Genomic DNA, 22203 nt, shown 5'->3' with positions numbered 1-22203 from the left:
ACCCCTAACCACCACTCCCCACATTGGGTAGGGTAAGGGAGGACGTCCGAGATTTACCGAAAGCAGGAAACAGACCACAGTGATACTTCCCATATCCGACCTGCCATTATCCGAACCTCGCTAATATCCGAACAGGCCCTGGGAAAGGGCAAAATTCTAAAATTACTACCGAAACATCCGAACAGCCGTTCGGATACGGCAGAAGGCTGAATCAAACTTGGCGCACACTTTAGTGCGCGAAATTATTACTGCTGTGTTTTGTCCTAGATATCTTGTGTATGGCACCAGAGAGGACCAAGAATGTGTTTACTCTAAAAAATAAGAGGGAAATATTGTCGCAAGTGGATGCAGGATGGTCCAAGGATGGAAAAAACAACAGAAGATGACGTGCAGGACTGGCTAGAATGTGACGAGGACGACCCTGTTGTTCAGTCTCTGACGGATGCAGAGATTGCAGAATCAGTGTGGCACCTGGAACTTTCCGAAAGTGACGACGACGACGACGACCCAATGCCTCCAAGACCAAAGACTTCAGCAGCAACGACAGGAGTTATGGTCCTGTGTCCACCGTGTCTGGTTCCACCGCGAGACGAAGTTGGACTCGATTTTTAAATTTACAACGCCGTCGCCGATGGCTATATGACGGTAAGGATGCACATTTTTTCTCTCAAGTATCCGGAAACTCCGTGTTTCCGAATCGGTCTCAACCTATATACTAGTTCGGATATCAGAGGAGATATAATAGCCAGCCCTAAGCTACATCTGAAAGCCATGTGACATAAGAGATTACGTTGCACTAGTGGATAGTATACAAACAAAACAATAATTTTATATGTAAACATTCTAATTAAGAGTCAAACGCACTCATTTATCAACTTAAACTATCGTTCAACCTGGGAAGTTCTAGACTGTTAAAGAAAACGCTCAGAAGAATTACTTTATACCGATATACTCAATATCAGTTATTATGCCTGTACCTTAGTTATTTAAGAATCTTCCATACTATTCCTAGTATTCTTTAAGACATAATAACCAGATTATCCTTTATAATTAACCAACAGCCTAACTCTGTTTGGTTGTAATCCTCCCACCCTGGTAGTGATGTAAGATCTGACATGGTTGAAGATAGCATTCGACTCTTGGCGAGTCCTGATTGAGTAAAGGGATGGTGCTTCCCAACTGCCTAATAAGATTTACAAAACCATCCAAAGAGCTGAGTAACGATCAGACTTTACATCTCTATTGAGACGATAAATCTAACATGTTTTTATATGACTGAATATTCAGGAAAAATGAACCATCTACTAAGTGATAATGAGACGTTTGAACTACTCGTTAAGAACCCTGTTGACCAGGTCAACTGTCACTTTAATAAATTCCTTAAAACGTTATTGAAGGGGAATGATGAATTAATTATCTGTCAGTCTGATCGGAAACTCTACTGTTCATCCTGTTGTAAGTTGGGTAAACTTCTAACTACAGTGGTCGGGAGCTATTTCGAAATATCCTGTTTATTTACTAAGTCAACGTTAATTAAACGATAATACTAGTAATAATTGAAAAGGAGCAGTAGTTAATGTTAAATATTTGGAATATACTACTCTAATTTATAAAATAAAGGAGATTAGATTCTGACTATCAAGTTTCAGGAACACATCTCTGGGAAGATCTCGGATGCGGATATTAAAAAAATGTTGAGATTACAAAGAGGCTCAAGAAATTTAATGTTTCACATGACTTTACCTTAGTGAGTTTTGATGTCAGTGTCCTGTTTACCAGAGTCCCTGTCCCTGATGTGCTTACTTACTTTGAAAAAGAGCTAGAAAATTTCTCTATGCCCCCACGAATATAATTGTTAAACTGATAAAAGTTTATATTACTGACTGCAAGTTTCTGTTTAAGGCTAATACAGTGCTGAAAGAAAGGTATAGCCATGGAAAATCTCCTCAGTCCCTTACTCAGCAACCTGTATATGGAATTCTATGAAAGTAGACTCCTCAACGATATTTTCCCAAATAAAGCTTGGTGGTTCATATACATAGATGTTTTTTGCCATTGGCCTAGGGATTAATATAATGATGAGCCCCTACCTTCCATTAAGTTAACAACAAAGAATGAAATAAACAACATTCTGCATCTCCAAGATGTTTTAATCCATAATGTTGACAGGAGATTCAGATTTACAGTTTACTGGAAATTAACCAGTGTGTCGTCATACACTCACTATTATTCCACTCTTGAATCTAGGGTTAATAGAAATGCTTTCCTTACAATGTTACCAGAGTATTTAGAAGATGAAATCAGTAAGTTATTTAACTTAACCACAAAACTGGAATATCTCAGCAATTTTGTTGAGAAGGCCCTATTGTCAGCTAGGAAAACTTTCTACACGACTGAACCAAAAGGAATGCATGACATGAAAAATGTACTGGTTTTACCCTACAATGAGAATTTGGTTAGCTCTTGCAATATGGTGGTTCGGTGGCCTGGTGGCTAAAGCTCCCGCTTCACACACGGAGGGCCCGGGTTCGATTCCCGGCGGGTGGAAACATTTCGACAACTTTCCTTACACCTATTGTCATGTTCACCTAGCATCAAATAGGTACCTGGGTGTTAGTCGACTGGTGTGGGTCGCATCCTGGGGGACAACATAGAGGACCTCAATGGAAATAAGTTAGACAGTCCTCGATGACGCACTGATTTTCTTGGGTTTTCCTGGGTGGCTAACCAGAATGGGTTAAAAATCCGAACGAAATCTTATCTTATCTTATCTTAATAACCCACCATTGTGGGCTACTACCCAGAACATTATGCCCAACAGTCCTCGCTCTTGAAACATAATAGGAATGCCTTATATAACTGGAATGTCTTCTCGCTACACTGGAATCTTTCCAAAGTATTCACACTGAGCCCTGTTTATTCTTGACCTGGTCAGTCTCTTTGATCAGGAGTTGTCTTTCAAAATCCCACAGTTAACTCGCCACCCATCAATGACTAGGCCTCGGGGGCGCAGACCCTCGATACGATCTCCAGGTAGACCAAAGGAATAATTGTTGATAAGACTATTAATTGTGTTTGGCTCTTCATACAAAGCATGGGTGTTAGCGTTTCCTTTCTTGAATCTAAAGAGATTTCTCCCATTTTCCATAGGTCTTTCCCTGAATGCTGTAATAATAGATTTAATGGTAGGAATTACTACTCACCCTTGTCACAAGAACTCTGTGTCGAATGGTGACATCGTGTGAGCGCCAGGCCACCTGCAGGAGGGAGAGACCACCTGCACAGGTGGTTAGTGGTGCACCTGCTGCCACCAGAAGACTCAGAATCTTGGGTCTGTTGCAGGTGACTGTGAGGACGAGGGCACTGGTATAGAAGTCACCAACAGGCTCAATGGGCGCCCCAGCTCGTATCAGTCTAGACGCAGCCATCATGTCGTCATCCGCGCTGATCACCGATAAAAGTTCCTTGTACAACGCAGCAGGATCCTTACTTGTCTATATGGTAAAGTAAATATAACAACATTCAGTTCTCAACCATAGAGCTTAAGTAACTAATGTAACCTTAGATTGTGTAACAAATCAAGGGTTACTTTCACAACAAAAAAATTACTTTGAAACAGTTGCTAAAATAACGACTTGGAAATATAAAATTTTAACGGAATTTGAATAGGATTGTCTGAAGGATGGATGAGAGAAAAAAAATACACATGTAATAAAACTTGAATAAACAACCCCAAGTTATTAAAGAGTTGAATGACTTAAAGCGAGTTAACAGATCGAATGGTAAAACACATTGTAACTCGCTCCTTGATAATTCTGAAACAACAGGTTAAGTACTCAAGACATCAAAAACATGGCAACACTCCTTGTTAATTGCAAGTTATGTGGTTGAGTAACACAAAACACATGGTAAGATTCCTAGTTTAAAAACAACAGAAAAAGAAATTGATTAACATCAATTAAATTGGTTTTGAATCAACCTACCAATTAATTAATACTGACATATATTTTTAGTATGTGCAGCTAGTTACACAAAAAAAGAGAGTTTATCAAAAAAAATCCCCAAAAATTATACTCCAAATGATGCAAAAACATTCCCAGATAAAAATTTTGTTTAACTTTGGTGGGCACATACTGTACTATAATAATGACAGTACTACTCCCTCTTTTCCTTATACAATTCCCATCCCCGCCTCCTTTAGTTTATATTATGGCTCCCTTCCTCTTACCCTTCTGTGTGACCAGTTTAGGATCCAAGTCGAACCGAAATATTGTCAAAAGTTTCAGTCTCTTATGTGTGTGAGAGAGAGAGAGAGAGAGACAGAGAGAGAGAGACAGACAGACAGACAGAAAGAGACAGAGATCGCACTCAGCAGGTCTGGATACTGCTACTGAGACGGACAAGATTCCCACTCAGCCTCAACAAATAACTGATAAGCTCGGCAGCCTGGTTCACAAGCTATGTTTCTTTCCCAGCCCGGGCACGTTAGTCAGCCTCAAGCATGGATTCAAGCTATTTCAATTTCCTTCTGTATGTTCTGACCTCGCAAGCGATTTTTGTATCAGTGCACCACGCAGAAACAAGCGGGTATATACAGAGAAAGATCACAATCAGCAGGATTCGACACTGCTACTGAGAGAGAGACGGGCAAGATTCCCAGGCAGCTCTCTTATGTAGACTGTAAGCCTGGACATAAATGGTATAAAATACAGACACAATGGAAATATAAACATATATGTATAATGTGAGCCTTTATTAACAACGTTTCGCCTACACAGTGGGCTTTTTCAAGTCACAAACAGATCTACCTGGGGTGGAAGGTACGCGAGTATTTATAGTCAGGTCCTATACTGGGTCAGGTGGAGAATGCTGCATCTGATGATCCACCGAGTGGGGTTATAGAGTCTAAAATCTTGAGTAGCTTGGAAGGGAGATTGGATAAGTATGTGAATAGACCTTCTGAGTGTTCCTCCATTCCTATGTTCTTATGTGGGATAACGATGAAGAAGTTTCTTGGCAAGTAGTTCAGCTATGTTACAGAAGCCATTGTTCTGGTTGAAGTTGTTGGATATAGAGATAAGCGATGATTCCAGGATTCTTCGGTATTGAGTGTTGTCTTCTCTGGCGATAAGTCTTGAGTTTCTGTAGTTGATTAAATGGCTGTGTGAATTGCGATGTTGTACACAGGCATTCTTTGGATCGTCAGACCTGCTTGCGTATTGGTGTTTTGAAATATGTGTTTGAAGGTCTCTTGATGTTTTACCCACGTATAATTTGCTGCATTCATTACAAGGGATTATGTATACCCCTGCAGAGGATGGAAGCTTGTCTTGTCTATTACTGGTAATGTTCTTGATGGTCATTGTTGTGGAGGTAGATACCTGGAATGAGATATTGGAAAATATGTTGGAAACATGTTTGGTAATGGGGTTGGTGGGGAGGACTATGTATCTCTTCTCGGCAGTGTCTTCCCTGGGTGCATTGAAGATGTTTAATGCTCGTCCTCTACAGTCTCTGATGAAGTGACCTTGTCAAACCCTGTGTAAAAAAAAAAAGTGAAGAAGATCATTTTGGTTGATGGGTTCTCGATAGACTTTAAAACGAAGTTCATGGTCAGCTTTGCAGAGAAGAACATCAAGGAAAGGAAGAGTGTTGTCGACTTCTTCAAGAGTTAACTGGATTGAGGGCACTTCCTGGTTGAGCTTGTCTTGGAGAGCTTGAACATTGAAGCGTCTGGGAGTTATGAGGAGAATGTCGTCAACATAACGAAGCCAGGTGACAGACGAAGGAATAATGGTGGAATAACGCTCGGCTTCCAGATGTTCCATGAATAAGTTCGGCAGGACGGCACTGAGTGGCCAACCCATGGGTAGTCCAAAAGTCAGCTGAAAGATGTGATTTTCGAAAGAGAAACACGTAAAGCCAACACATAGTTCAACAAGGTCGATGAAATCTCTGGCTGGGATAGGAAGATCAAGTGAATCGTCAATTTTCCTGCGCAAGAGATCGATGGCTTGTGTAGTAGGTACTTTGGTGAATAGGGAAGTTACGTCAAGGCTGGAAAGTTTCTTGTTCCTGATGTTGATGTTGCGAATGCAATTGAGAAGATCACCCGAGTGTTTGAGGTGTGCTGGACTAATAGTGCCCCCCGACACATTCTGCTTTTGTCTCTCGCCTCGGCAGGTCGTAGCAGCTCTCGTTATTTACTCAGTCTCCCTACGATCCCCGTTGGGGAGGGGAACCTTTACCAGCGTTGTCTTCGCCTTGACTTGCACGATGAGCTACGCAAATCGTGTAAAGATCAAGCCAAACAGTGGTACCGTTGATGATTCAACGAAGCTTGCTCTTGCAACTGTTGTGCAGGGAGCATTGCACGTGAAATTCAACGCTATCCTGTCACTCAAAGAAGCACTCATTGTTGTGTGTAATGATGATGCTGAAGCAGAGAACTTACTCACTACAGAAGCCATCACTACTCTTACTGTTACATCATCATCTGCCCTCAGGGCAAGGAAATCAGTATTCCTGAAAAAACTGGATAAGATTCTGACTTCTCAACCAATTGCTGAACTCAGGTCATCTATTGAAACTCAAAATACTTGGGCTACTGTTGACAGTATTACCAAAATCCCGAATGCAGCATCTATGCTCAAGGTCACCTTTACCGACGTGAACATGGCTGCCACTGCTCTGAACGAAGGTCTTGCTGTCTACTACTACTACATCAGACCCACCTACATAGAAGCAGAGAGATACCACTACATCCAACATTGCAGGAACTGTTATTCTTATCTTCACACCACCAAGGCATGTCCAGTAAAAGACAAGAAGTTCTACACTACATGTGGTAGTGAGGGACACACCTTCAGTTCCTGTACCGCTGCTGCTCCAACACAACCAGAGTGTTTAAACTGCAAAGGTAATGATCACCATACATTGGCAGCAAAATGTCCTACTAGAAAGGATATTATGAAGAAAACACAAGATGCAGCAAAGAAAAAATCTACCAACAACACACCAACGTATGCCGCAATTTCAAAGTTGCAATCAGACACTACAAAATTACTTCAAGCATCTACTCAGCCCGCCTCCACCACCACCATCACTCCTCCAATATTTGACGTAACGAAGATCCACTATTGTCTACTATACGCTCACATGCAGAACATGGCTGTACTTGGATCCTTTAACTCTACCATCAACGAGTTATTTGCATTAAATAACATGCCATCATTTACATTTCCAGCATCTCCACCTTCTGAAGAAATTCTCAAATTCACCAAGGACTTAATCACAACCTCTGCTGCAGAAGCTTCATCACCACCACCAACTAGTGACGTCACTCCAACAACGTCCAATGAGAAGCCTCCACCGCCACCACACCTCACTGAATCCAACCAATCAGAAGCCTTGCCACCAGAACCATCTTCCTATTCGTCTATTGAAGATGACAACGAATCAACACCACCTTCCTCAACTCCACCACCGCCTTCTCCACCTCGCTCACGTCGATTACCTGGAACACTATGGGTTAAACACAAAGGGCTCTCGTTCTTCACCACGACGCAATACCCCACCCCAGTAACTCGCCTAGAACTCATCCAACATCTCCAAGACAACACTGCAACGTACAACACCGACGAAAAGCCATTCCCTACCGTCAACCAGATAATCCACCAACTCCAAACCAACGAACTCTTCTACAGCTTTCCCATATGTGTGATACAACTCTCTAGAACAAAATTCAATTGATTGAAAAACAGATCAAGAGAATAACCAAATCATCCTGCTTGCTGCTTTCTGACACACTCAGCTCCTGCCGCTGCCTTCGCCAACCTCTCCTAGTGAGCCAAGTAACGACATCATTCAAGCCTCTCCATCTACGCCTCCAGTACTTCGGTACCACATGCCCCAAAGTGGTTTGGCAACTTGCCCTGATTCCTCCTTTTCCCTTCCTTCCCATCATTTTCCAGTTATTTCCATCTTTCCTTTTCCTTCTTCCTTTCCAGGTGTTCGCATCGCTATTGGGCCGTGCGGACGTGCTGCACAGTAGCTCCTGATTGAGTTGGCTTTTGCGCAGTGTTGACGTGTACTTAGCTCTGTGAAGACCTGTTTGTGCGCTTTCTACGAATTGAAGCAAGATGCCCTCCATCGAGCAACTTTACCAACAGCTTAAGGAAGAATTGAGGTTGGCGAAGGTGGAGATTCGGCGACTGACCGAGGAAAACAAGAAGATTCGTAGTAGTTCTCCTGTTTTGAGTCCTCAGGTCAAGAAGGGAAACTGGTCAATGGCTGGACAGCAGGGAACGAAGTTGACGATCAAGAAGACGAATGGAAAGGTAGAAACGATGAAGAAGAAAGAGACTGCCGTGGAAACTGTTGTGGAATCATCTAATACATTCTCAGTGCTACCCGACGAATGTGAGTCGACTACTGGGAACGTCACAACGAACGACATCAAGGAAGGTAAGAATATTGTTGATGTTGGGGATAGCCAAGTTAGGTATATGGATAGGGCGTTCTGCTTGAAGGACAGGAGTAGGAGACAGAGAGTTTGCTTTCCTGGGGCTGGGATGGAGGATATTGTTAGCCATCTGGATGACATCATGAGAGGTAATGGGAGCAATCCTATTATCTGTCTCAGTGCTTGAGGCAACGATGTTGGCAGACGTAGGAGTGAAGACCTGATTAGCAGGTATAGGTCAGCAATAGAAATAATTAGGAGTAAGGGTGGGAACCCTGTCATATGTGGTATTTTGCCAAGGAGAGGAGTTGGAAATGAATGGTTGTCCAGGGCAATTGGTGTCAATTGCTGGCTGGACAAATACTGTAAGGAAAATGCGGTAACATTCATTGACAACTGGGACATCTTCTATGGCAGAAATGACATGTATGCCAGGGATGGGGTTCACTTATCTAGGTCTGGGGTGGTAGCACTGGCAACTGCAGTGGAGGGAGCAGTTAGGACTTTAAACTAGGAATAGTTAGTGGTATGGGTTTTGGCAGGAAAACAGTGAAGTCCCAGTGTAGTAATATTACGAGTTCTAAGGGAACTAGTAATAAGCAGAACGAGGTAGATATTGAAAAGTCAGGGACTTTGGGTGATAAGGACAGTAATAGGTTTAGTAGAAAAACAGAAATGAGCAGGAAGGGTAAAGAGAAAGGAGAGTCTTTCAATGTTTATTATGCTAATTGCCGTAGTGCTAGGAATAAGATGGACGAGTTGAGATTAGTTGCTAGTGCAGGTAACATTGATGTATTTGCCTTAACTGAGACGTGGTTTAATTCAAAAAGTCGGGACATGCCTGCGGAATGTCATATTCAGGGATTTAAATTGTTCCAAGTAGATAGAAGTATCGGGAAGGGGGGTGGGGTGGCATTGTATGTCCGAGATCGCTTGAACTGTTGCATAAAAACGGGTATTAAGTCTGAAGTAACACATACAGAGTCTGTTTGGATAGAATTTTCAGAGGAGCATGAAAAACTGATTTTTGGAGTGATATACCGTCCCCCAAACTTAGATAGGGACCAAAGGAGACTACTATGGGAGGAAATTGTTAAGGCCACAAGGCACAATAATGTAGTAATTCTAGGAGACTTTAACTTTAGTCATATTGATTGGAATTTCTTGACTGGGAATTTAGAATCATACGACTTCTTAGAAGTAGTTCAGGATTGTTTTTTGAAGCAGTTTGTGACAGAACCTACAAGGGGAAATAACCTGCTTGACTTAGTTATGGCAAACAATGAATCCCTTGTTAATAATTTAGAAATTTCAGAGGAACTGGGTACTAGCGACCACAAATCAATTACATTTAGCATTGAATGGAAGTACGATAGTAGGGATAACTCAGTAACAGTCCCAGATTTTCGCTTAGCAGATTACGATGGGCTTATAGAAAACACTTATCATCTGTTGACTGGGGTAACGAAGTGAGCTATCAATATGACAGTTTTCTGAACACTATACATGCTGCTCAAAGAACGTTTATCCCATATAAAGAAATAAGATCAAATAGAAATGACCCAAAATGGATGAATAATAGGCTCAAATATCTACTAGGGCATAAGAAAGGAATTTATAGGCGTATCAAAAGAGGTGAGGGTCATCTTATGAATCAGTATATTGACATTAAGAGGGACATTAAAAAGGGGATAAGAAAAGCTAAAAGGGACTATGAAATTAAAGTTGCTAGGGATTCTAAAACTAACCCAAAAAGTTTTTTCCAGGTCTATAGAACAAAAGTTAGAGATAAGATAGGTCCCCTTAAAAATAACTATTTGCACCTTACTGACAAAGAGAATGAAATGTGCTCGATTTTTAATAATTATTTTCTCTCAGTTTTTACAGAGGAAGACACTAACAATATTCCAGTAATTAATTTTTATAGTGGGCTAGAAGAAGATAAATTATGTAACATCACAGTCACTAGTGAAATGGTTGTGAAGCAGATAGACTGAAGCAAAATAAGTCGCCGGGTCCTGATGAGGTTTTTTCAAGGGTTCTTAAGGAATGCAAAATGGAATTCTGTGAACCATTAACTAATATTTTTAATTTATCTCTTCAAACAGGTGTAGTGGATATGTGGAAGATGGCTAATGTAATTCCTATTTTTAAAACAGGGGACAAGTCGTTACCGTCAAATTACCGCCCAATAAGCCTGACCTCAATTGTAGGCAAATTACTAGAGTCAATTACAGCTGAGATTATAAGAAGCCATCTCGATAAGCATAGCTTGATTAATGATACTCAGCATGGATTCACAAGAGGCTGGTCTTGTCTAACTAATTTATTAACTTTCTTCAGTAAAGCTTTTGAGGCTGTTGACCACGATAAAGAATTTGATATTATTTACTTAGATTTTAGTAAGACTTTTGATAGAGTTCCGCACCATAGACTGTTAAAGAAAGTGGCAGCTCATGGCATTGGGGGAAAAGTGCTCTCGTGGATCGAGTCATGGCTCATTGACAGGAAGCAGAGAGTGTCCATAAATGGGGTTAAATCCGAGTGGGGATCTGTAACAAGTGGCGTTCCACAGGGATCAGTCTTGGGCCCGTTGTTGTTTATAATATATATCAATGATCTTGATGAGGGAAATACTAGTGATATGAGCAAATTCGCCGATGACACAAAGATAGGTAGGATAATTGATTCAAACGTAGATGTTATGGAACTTCAGGAGGATTTAAACAAACTCTATTCTTGGTCAGAAAAGTTGCAGATGCAGTTCAATGTAGATAAATGCAAGGTTCTGAAGCTTGGGAGTGCCCATAACCCTAGTACTTATAAGTTAAATGATGTAGAACTTAGCCATACAGATTGCGAAAAGGACTTGCGGGTTATGGTGAGCAGCAACCTTAAACCAAGACAGCAATGCCTAAGCGTACATAATAAGGCAAATAGGTTACTGGGATTTATATCAAGAAGTGTAAGCAACAGAAGTCCAGAGGTCATACTGCAGCTTTATACATCATTAGTAAGGCCTCACCTAGATTATGCAGCTCAGTTCTGGTCTCCATATTACAGAATGGACATAAATTCGTTAGAAAACATTCAGCGTAGGATGACTAAATTAATACATAGCATTAGAAATCTTCCTTATGAAGAAAGATTGAAGACTCTTAAGTTAAATTCACTTGTTAGACGAAGAATGAGGGGAGACCTGATCGAAGTGTATAAGTGGAAGATAGGTATTAATAAAGGGGATATTAATTTAGATAAGGCTAAAGAGGTCTTTGTGGCATTTATGGATTTGGAAAAGGCTTATCACAGGGTGGATAGGGGGGCAATGTGGCAGATGTTGCAAGTGTATGGTGTAGGAGGTAGGTTACTGAAAGCAGTGAAGAGTTTTTACGAGGATAGTGAGGCTCAAGTTAGAGTATGTAGGAAAGAGGGAAATTATTTCCCAGTAAAAGTAGGCCTTAGACAAGGATGTGTGATGTCACCGTGGTTGTTTAATATATTTATGGATGGGGTTGTAAGAGAAGTAAATGCGAGGGTCTTGGCAAGAGGCGTGGAGTTAAAAGATAAAGAATCACACACAAGGTGGGAGTTGTCACAGCTGCTCTTTGCTGATGACACTGTGCTCTTGGGAGATTCTGAAGAGAAGTTGCAGAGATTGGTGGATGAATTTGGTAGGGTGTGCAAAAGAAGAAAATTAAAGGTGAATACAGGAAAGAGTAAGGTTATGAGGATAACAAAAAGATTAGGTGATGAAAGATTTAATATCAGATTGGAGGGAGAGAGTATGGAGGAGGTGAATGTACTCAGATATTTGGGAGTGGAAGTGTCAGCGGATGGGTCTATGAAAGATGAAGTGAATCATAGAATTGATGAGGGGAAAAGAGTGAGTGGTGCACTTAGGAGTCTGTGGAGACAAAGAACTTTGTCCTTGGAGGCAAAGAGGGGAATGTATGAGAGTATAGTTTTACCAACGCTCTTATATGGGTGTGAAGCATGGGTGATGAATGTTGCAGCGAGGAGAAGGCTGGAGGCAGTGGAGATGTCATGTCTGAGGGCAATGTGTGGTGTGAATATAATGCAGAGAATTCGTAGTTTGGAAGTTAGGAGGAGGTGCGGGATTACCAAAACTGTTGTCCAGAGGGCTGAGGAAGGGTTGTTGAGGTGGTTCGGACATGTAGAGAGAATGGAGCGAAACAGAATGACTTCAAGAGTGTATCAGTCTGTAGTGGAAGGAAGGCGGGGTAGGGATCGACCTAGGAAAGGTTGGAGAGAGGGGGTAAAGGAGGTTTTGTGTGCGAGGGGCTTGGACTTCCAGCAGGCATGCGTGAGCGTGTTCGATAGGAGTGAATGGAGACAAATGGTTTTTAATACTTGACGTGCTGTTGGAGTGTGAGCAAAGTAACATTTATGAAGGGGTTCAGGGAAACCGGCAGGCCGGACTTGAGTCCTGGAGATGGGAAGTACAGTGCCTGCACTCTGAAGGAGGGGTGTTAATGTTGCAGTTTAGAAACTGTAGTGTAAAGCACGCTTCTGGCAAGACAGTGATGGAGTGAATGATGGTGAAAGTTTTTCTTTTTCGGGCCACCCTGCCTTGGTAGGAATCGGCCAGTGTGATAATAAAAAAAAGTTAATAAGGTCTTGAGGATGTTTCTCCAAGAGAGAACCCGCAGTAATGGATTTAAATTAGATAAGTTTAGATTTAGAAAGGACATAGGAAAGTATTGGTTTGGAAATAGGGTAGTAGATGAGTGGAACAGTCTACCTAGTTGGGTTATTGAGGCTGGGACTTTGGGTAGTTTCAAATTTAGGTTGGATAAGTACATGAGTGGGAGGGGTTGGATTTGAGTGGGACTTTCACATCAGAGCTTATTTCTTGGGTGGCATTGAAAATTGGGTTGGGCAAATGTTTTGTTAGTGGGATGAATTGTAAAGGACCTGCCTAGTATGGGCCAACAGGCCTCCTGCAGTGTTCCTCCTTTCTTATGTTCTTATGTTCTTATTTCACGACAGCTCTCGTCGTCCTTTTCGATTCGATTCAATTCGATAGTGCCCAAGAGTTTACAGAGGTGTTTTGCGAAAATTCTTGAGAGTTGGTGGGGAGCACTGCCTACTCCCGAAGATATGGGCCTCAATGGGATTCCAGGCTTGTGAGTTTTTGGCAGGCCGTACATTCTAGCAGGTCTGGGGTTGCTGGGTATGGTGTGCAGAAGTTTCTTCCCTTGTTCTGAGTCCCTCAGAATGCGGCGAGTCCTTTGAAGAAATGTTTTAGTAAGGTTGTCCACTTGGTTAGTTGTGAGAGATTTGTAGGTATCTGGGTCATTAAGTAGATAGAGCATTTGGTTCCTGTAATCGTCAGTGTTCATGATAACAACACCACCTCCTTTATCAGCGGTGGTAACCCTGATGGTCGTGTCTTCTGCTAAACCTTTGAGTGCAATGATGTAACGTCGAGGTATGACTGGGGAGCTGCGTGTTGAGATGGCCGCTGAGATGATGCCTTGAAGATAGCTTTTTTGGAAGTCGTAGTCATTGTGTCTGTAGTGTTTGGCGATGAAATTGAGGTCTTGTTTTGGTTTCGTAATTCCTGTTGCGAATTTGAGGCCTAAGCTGAGGGCTTCAGTTTCTGTGATTGACAGCGGACGAGATGAAAGATTTTGAATAATTTCAGGTCTTCCTAAACTTTTCCAATGGCTATTATCGCAGAAAGTTTGTAGTTTCCTAGTAAGTCTGATCTTCTGTTGAACATTCGCTGTGGTAACTCTGCTGTGAATGATCTCGGCGGTGCGTCTGCTCAGGTTACCCCGGAGTGCTGTGCCTAGTGTTCTGGCTTGGAGGAAAGCTTCCTTTGTAGCATTGTTTAAGTCATCTGCACACTCTTCAAGGTAGGTCCGAGCTGCAGCGGAGAAAGGAGGTTTGATGTTGGCAATTTGAGGAGGAGTAGATCTTGGTAAGACCATTTCTTGGATGCAGTCCCGGAGAAAATTGTGTCTGTTGTGAAGTGTTTGACACGATGGAAATAAATGATATAAAATACTGACACAATGGAAATACAAACACATATGCAGTATGAACATTAAAATGGTATAAAATACCGACAGGTTGTTAGGTAAGACACATATGCAACAGTTAGGTAACTTTATTATGAAACGTTTCGCCTACACAGTAGGCTTCTTCAGTCAAGTACAGAAAAGTTGATAAAAGCAGAAGATACTTGAAGACGATGTAATCAGTCCACCACCCTTAAAGTTTTGAGGTTGTCAGTCCCTCAGTCTGGAGAAGAGCATTGTTCCATAGTATGAAACAATATGGAGATGAAGTGACAGAATGGAGCTTTTTATAGCGCCAAGAGGTGAGACGTAGGCCACTAGGAGAGGTAAGAACTCAGATGTTGAAAGGTCAGGTCCCTCTCAAATCCAGCCGCTCTCACTAGTGGTACAGACCTGCTATCAACTTCGACAACTTCCACTAGTGAGAGCGGCTGGATTTGAGAGGGACCTGACCTTTCAACATCTGAGTTCTTACCTCTCCTAGTGGCCTACGTCTCACCTCTTGGCGCTATAAAAAGCTCCATTCTGTCACTTCATCTCCATATTGTTTCATACTATGGAACAATGCTCTTCTCCAGACTGAGGGACTGACCACCTCAAAACTTTAAGGGTGATGGACTGATTACATCGTCTTCAAGTATCTTCTGCTTTTATCAACTTTTCTGTACTTGACTGAAGAAGCCTACTGTGTAGGCGAAACGTTTCATAATAAAGTTACCTAACTGTTGCATATGTGTCTTACCTAACAACATATGCAGTATAATGTGATTCTTTATTGACAACGTTTCGCCTGACCCAGCATTCTGAACCTGACTAAATACTCGCGTACCTTCCAACCCAGGTAGATCTGTTTGTGACTTGAAAAAGCCCACTGTGTGGGCGAAACGTTGTCAATGAAGGACTGCATCCAAGAAATGGTCTTACCATTTGGAAGCAAAGAGGGGAATGTATGAGAGTATAGTTTTACCAACGCTCTTATATGGGTGTGAAGCATGGGTGATGAATGTTGCAGCGAGGAGAAGGCTGGAGGCAGTGGAGATGTCATGTCTGAGGGCTATGTGTGGTGTGAATATAATGCAGAGAATTCGTAGTTTGGAAGTTAGGAGGAGGTGTGGGATTGCCAAAACTGTTGTCCAGAGGACTGAGGAAGGGTTGTTGAGGTGGTTCGGACATGTAGAGAGAATGGAACGAAACAGAATTACTTCAAGAGTGTATCAGTCTGTAGTGGAAGGAAGGCGGGGTAGGTGTCGGACTAGGAAAGGTTGGAGGGAGGGGGGTAAAGGAGGTTTTGTGTGCGAGGGGCTTGGATTTCCAGCAAGCATACGTGAGCGTGTTTGATAGGAGTGAATGGAGACAAATGGTTTTCTAGGACTTGATGTGCTGTTGGAGTGTGATCAAGGTAACATTTATGAAGGGATTCACGGAAACCGGCAGGCCAGACTTGAGTCCTGGAGATGGGAAGTACAGTGTCTGCACTCTGAAGGAGGGGTGTTAATGTTGCAGTTTTATAACTGTAGTGTAAAGCACCCTTCTGGCAAGACAGTGATGGAGTGAATGATGATGAAAGTTTTTCTTTTTTTGTGCCACCCTGCCTTGGTGGGAAACGGCCGATGTGTTAATAAAGTAAATATGATACTACTAATAATAATAATAATATTTATTTTTTTTATTAACACACTTGCCGATTCCCACCAAGGCAGGGTGGCCCGAAAAAGAAAAACTTTCACCATCATTCACTCCATCACTGTCTTGCCAGAAGGGTGCTTTACACTACAGTTTTTAAACTGCAACATTAACACCCCTCCTTCAGAGTGCAGGCACTGTACTTCCCATCTCCAGGACTCAAGTCCGGCCTGCCGGTTTCCCTGAATCCCTTCATAAATGTTACTCTGCTCACACTCCAACAGCACGTCAAGTATTAAAAACCATTTGTCTCCATTCACTCCTATCAATCACGTTCACCCTTGTTTGCTGGAAGTCCAAGCCCCTCGCACACAAAACCTTCTTTACCCCCTCCCTCCAACCTTTCCTAGGCCGACCCCTACCCCGCCTTCCTTCCACTACAGACTGATACACTCTTGAAGTTATTCTATTATAATATGATTCTATAATAATAATAATAATAATAATAATAGCAATAATAGTAATATAATAATAATAATAATAATAATAATAATAATAATAATAATAATAATAATAATAATAATAATAATAATAATAATAATAATAATAGCAATAATAGTAATAATAATAATAATAATAATAATAATAATAATAATAATAATATAATAATAATAATAATAATAATAATAATAATAATAATAATAATAATAATAATAAAGTATGGTGAGCAGCTACAGTGGAAGCTGATTAAAACCACCATCACCAGAGACTCTGGAATTGACATATTATAAAAATTCATGTTGTTAACGTACCTGAGGACGAGCGGCAGCCATGATGTCGTTAGCTAGGTCGTAGTGACCTGCCTGCCGGGCAAGGTCAGCAGGGGTCTCCCCGTCGTAGGTCACCACACCAGGCAATGCTCCACAGGTGTCAATTAGGTTCCACACAGTATGCGTGTTGCCAAGCTTGGCCGCCCAGTGGAGTGCTGTCAGACCTTCGGCGTCTTGATAATGGAAGTGTCGAGTGTGACAAGCTGTTTCTTGAAGCAATTGAGGTGCCTTGGCCAGAGAAGTAATCTTGTTTGTTTCTTTTGCCCACTGAATCAGCTCCTCTCCCCATGACTCGTAGGCTTCCAAGCTCCTCTTCTGCAACACCATCAAGTGTCATTCAGTTCTCACACTCACACATAGTGTATAAAGGCAGAAAAAATCTCTCAAGTGATAACAGGAATATGTTCTCCCTACTCCAATTAACCACAGACAACATGACACTGTTTTAAACGTAATTAAATGGGTGCTGTTTTGGACGGCGCCATGAGCAATTGTAATATGACATAATTTATGAGTCACATGTTCGCGTTGCAAACTAATTAATAGTTTTTTGTAATTATTTATTTTTCCGTTGTAACCACACCTAGCCTAACCTAACATTACTTAACATAGAAATAGGCTACAAACCCAGGGGTAAAGTGTGACAGTTATCTCAACTCAACTTACAGTTAAATTTATGGTTAGAAATAGTAAAATGCCTTCTGTTACACGATGAAGAAAAATCCTGTGATGACTTATGCTTCTTGAGTATAACAGTACGAGAGAAAAGGACTGCCAAGTGAAAAATTAACATTCAACATCAAAATTTTTAGAAAAAATTACTATAAAGCCTCCAAGTGAACTTGATCATATCACTAAAGCTAAAATGCATAATTTGTTCAGCAAAAATTATATGTTTGTGTATAAGGAAGCTACTTGATCCATACGGGTCCAGCGCATGCCTTGACCATAACACTAATATGTATAACTGAAAAAAAATAAGAAGAAATTGGCCAGACAGAGCTGAACTCACACATGAAAGCTTGAGTTTGACAGAAGTTAATTTTTTAACACCAGAATGTGAATATACATGTGTGTAGCTGTTTATCCTCACCTCATGACGACCCCCATGTGTGTAGCTGTTTATCCTCACCTCATGACGACCCCCATGTGTGTAGCTGTTTATCCTCACCTCATGACGACCCCCATGTGTGTAGCTGTTTATCCTCACCTCATGACGACCCCCATGTGTGTAGCTGTTATCCTCACCTCATGACGACCCCCATGTGTGTAGCTGTTATCCTCACCTCATGACGACCCCCATGTGTGTAGCTGTTTATCCTCACCTCATGACGACCCCCATGTGTGTAGCTGTTTATCCTCACCTCATGACGACCCCCATGTGTGTAGCTGTTTATCCTCACCTCATGACGACCCCCATGTGTGTAGCTGTTTATCCTCACCTCATGACGACCCCCATGTGTGTAGCTGTTATCCTCACCTCATGACGACCCCCATGTGTGTAGCTGTTTATCCTCACCTCATGACGACCCCCATGTGTGTAGCTGTTATCCTCACCTCATGACGACCCCCATGTGTGTAGCTGTTTATCCTCACCTCATGACGACCCCCATGTGTGTAGCTGTTATCCTCACCTCATGACGACCCCCATGTGTGTAGCTGTTATCCTCACCTCATGACGACCCCCATGTGTGTAGCTGTTTATCAACACATCATGACGACACCCCATGTGTGTAGCTGTTTATCCTCACCTCATGACGACCCCCATGTGTGTAGCTGTTATCCTCACCTCATGACGACCCCCGACCAGGATACAACCTATAACAATTACCTTTAAATACTTATTTACTTCTAGGTGAACAGGAAAAATCGTGTAAGGAGACTAACACCCGGATACCTATTTAATATTAAAAGAATACAGCAGATGATCCTAGACTCACTCTTCGTCTCGACTCAGAATTGTAAAATTTCGATTATGAATCAATATTTTCATTTACCAGTCACGGGTACTAAGGCCTTAAGAAAATTTAATAGGTTCTTGAAATATGCAGGTTGAGATTACGTTTTAATATTACCTTAAATGAGCACTGTATCTATACATGTTTTTCTTGTACAACTGTTGGTCAAAACTTAGAATTTGAGATTATCCACATTTTTCAACTTTAAAACATCTGAAGCCTTACTATTTCTCATTAGATCAAAATAATCTAAATGTATTATTAGTATGGGCCGTTGAGCAACCCCAGTATATCTTGTTCATGCAGTTGAAAGAGAAGTGGGAAATCACTGATGGATCCCGGTAGAAGCTAGTAACTGACAATGAGAATCTCATGGAAGAGTTTTCTGGTTCTTTGAGTTCAAAATTGTTGTTATTATTAACTTTGTTTTTAATCTTATGTTTATTTCTATATTTTCTTTATTTTTACATGCCAAAAATATGTATTTTGTATATGAACGGTGTTAACGACTTTCTCATAGTTTTAGTGACTGTTCTTAGTCTGTCGAATATATATTAATAACTAGGAAATATGATCAACTGGAAAACTGAAGCAGGCACAGAAATTTTGTAAAGTTTCCTCAGATATAAATGACATAAACCGGACCTGCCTCGCATGGGCCAGGAGGCCTGCTGCAGTGTTCCTTCTTTCTTATGTTCTTATACCACGGGCGGAGATTGAACCCGCTATCAGAGTCATAAAACTCCAGAACGACGCATTAGCCACTGGGCCAGTTGGCTACAATATAGGTATATTTATACACCATTCTGGAGTTTTAAGACTCTCTGATCGCGGGTTCTAACCCTGCCCCTTGGTATGGCTTGTTTGAAATCGTGCCTTTACGATTTCATGAATCATAAATGACAGGAGTACGAAGTATTACTTAATTTAATCAAAGAATGTAAAAATTAAACATAAATTGAGAACGTGAATCAAAGCTGTATTATAACAATGGGCTACTGTGGTCCAGAGTAATGTGTGTATAATAACCACTTTAAAAGATGCTGTCACAGAAGCAGATGACTCAAGCTGTAAGACAAGCATCAACCTAAATGAAGAACGAGTGTCAACACTGGTCAGTAAAATGCGACTCATGCCTGAGTGATGCGGTGAACCCGGCTGTCTGTACATTTTGGATTTACAAAGAAGTGAAAAGCTGATATTGATGAAGTACCATATTCAGAATGACAGAGACACACATATGTGGGTATTTCACAGTTCCTGGAAATATAGGAGAGTAAAATACACAAAGGCTTTTTATTTACCGAAAACTAAGCATCCCATTAAATATTTCGACCTTCCTCTGGTTCACTCTAGACACTCAGGGTGAGGGAGACAAACGCACTATCACAACAAGCGGCTCACTCACTCGATTAGCTGAAGGAATTAAGGCTGATGAGGGAAAATAATATATATCATTATTTTTGAAAATTTAAGTACCACAAAATTCAGGCAGGTAACAGCTTCAAGGAGAAACGACAAACACAATAAACACAGAGACACGAAAACTCACGATCGTCAGAGAACTGAATAATCAAGGGACTTCCTTAGATTCGTAGCTCAAAATATCACCTACTAACACAGTTTCAATCTGTTAACATTAATTTTTACCTCTGTGATATTGCTCGGAACTATTTTTTTTTAATTGAACTAGCCGTCGGTTATTGCAATACCACCTGTTCCTTGTAACTTGGTCATGATTATGACCAGATCTAGTTCATTACCTTTGTAACTTGCTCAGCTATCAAAACTTTGGAGTCCAGTCCCTGGACCAATTATGTACCTCTGTAATCTTTTGACTACCGCCCACGGGATGGGTATGGGGTGCATAATAAACATATTAAACTAACTAAACTAACACCTGTTTCCTGCACATGAAATCAATTTTATTTCGCCTATTTTATTTCTTGCACTCCAGCTACTCTGTTCGCTGTCTCTCTTTGTTTGTAGAACGCAGCTTTAGATTATATAAAGACGCATCATACCAGTAACTACCTGAAGAACTGTCTTGAAGTTTTCTGAATGTTTTCTTGAACTGTCTAAATATTAGTTGTTTCTTCTATACTTTGTACTGCAAACCATTTGTTTTTCTCACACATAATGCCTCTATCTACCAACGATTTAAAGAGTAATGCAATGAAACAATAGCACCTTGGCTGGACTAGTTAGCACTTACCCTTGACTGAACTAGCTAGCACTATTACCCTTGACTCTACTAGGTATCACTGTTACCCTTGACTGAACTATCTAGCACTATTACCCTTGACTCTACTAGGTATCACTGTTACCCTTGACTGAACTAGCTAGCACTATTACCCTTGACTCTACTAGGTATCACTGTTACCCTTGACTGAACTATCTAGCACTATTACCCTTGACTCTACTAGGTATCACTGTTACCCTTGACTGAACTAGCTAGCACTATTACCCTTGACTCTACTAGGTATCACTGTTACCCTTGACTGAACTATCTAGCACTATTACCCTTGACTCTACTAGGTATCACTGTTACCCTTGACTGAACTAGCTAGCACTATTACCCTTGACTCTACTAGGTATCACTGTTACCCTTGACTGAACTAGCTAGCACTATTACCCTTGACTCTACTAGGTATCACTGTTACCCTTGACTGAACTAGCTAGCACTATTACCCTTGACTCTACTAGGTATCACTGTTACCCTTGACTGAACTAGCTAGCACTATTACCCTTGATTCTACTAGGTATCACTGTTACTCTTGGCTGAACTAGCTAGTACTATTACCCTTGACTCTACTAGGTATCACTGTTACCCTTGACTGAACTAGCTAGCACTATTACCCTTGACTCTACTAGGTATCACTGTTACCCTTGACTGAACTAGCTAGCACTATTACCCTTGACTCTACTAGGTATCACTGTTACCCTTGACTGAACTAGCTAGCACTATTACCCTTGACTCTACTAGGTATCACTGTTACCCTTGACTGAACTAGCTAGCACTATTACCCTTGACTCTACTAGGTATCACTGTTACCCTTGACTGAACTAGCTAGCACTATTACCCTTGACTCTACTAGGTATCACTGTTACCCTTGACTGAACTAGCTAGCACTATTACCCTTGACTCTACTAGGTATCACTGTTACCCTTGACTGAACTAGCTAGCACTATTACCCTTGACTCTACTAGGTATCACTGTTACCCTTGACTGAACTAGCTAGCACTATTACCCTTGACTCTACTAGGTATCACTGTTACCC

At 41.3% G+C, this 22203-nt stretch overlaps 1 protein-coding gene across 2 annotated transcripts in view; it reads right to left on the bottom strand.

The window, feature by feature from the left end:
- Positions 1-22203, bottom strand: part of LOC138854273 (ankyrin-1-like) — a 97425-nt gene that overhangs the window by 12108 nt on the left and 63114 nt on the right. For both annotated transcript variants that reach the window (XM_070096506.1, XM_070096507.1), the window contains exons 3-4: positions 16947-17279; positions 3204-3494 (exon numbers count right to left, since the gene is read on the bottom strand). In XM_070096506.1, the coding sequence (XP_069952607.1) occupies positions 3204-3494; positions 16947-17279 (624 nt within the window). The remainder of the gene's footprint in view (positions 1-3203; positions 3495-16946; positions 17280-22203) is intronic.

The sequence above is a fragment of the Cherax quadricarinatus genome, chromosome 53, assembly GCF_038502225.1.
Source record: "Cherax quadricarinatus isolate ZL_2023a chromosome 53, ASM3850222v1, whole genome shotgun sequence".
Taxonomy (NCBI): Eukaryota; Metazoa; Arthropoda; class Malacostraca; order Decapoda; family Parastacidae; genus Cherax; species Cherax quadricarinatus.
This window is presented reverse-complemented; position numbering and strand designations above follow the sequence as displayed.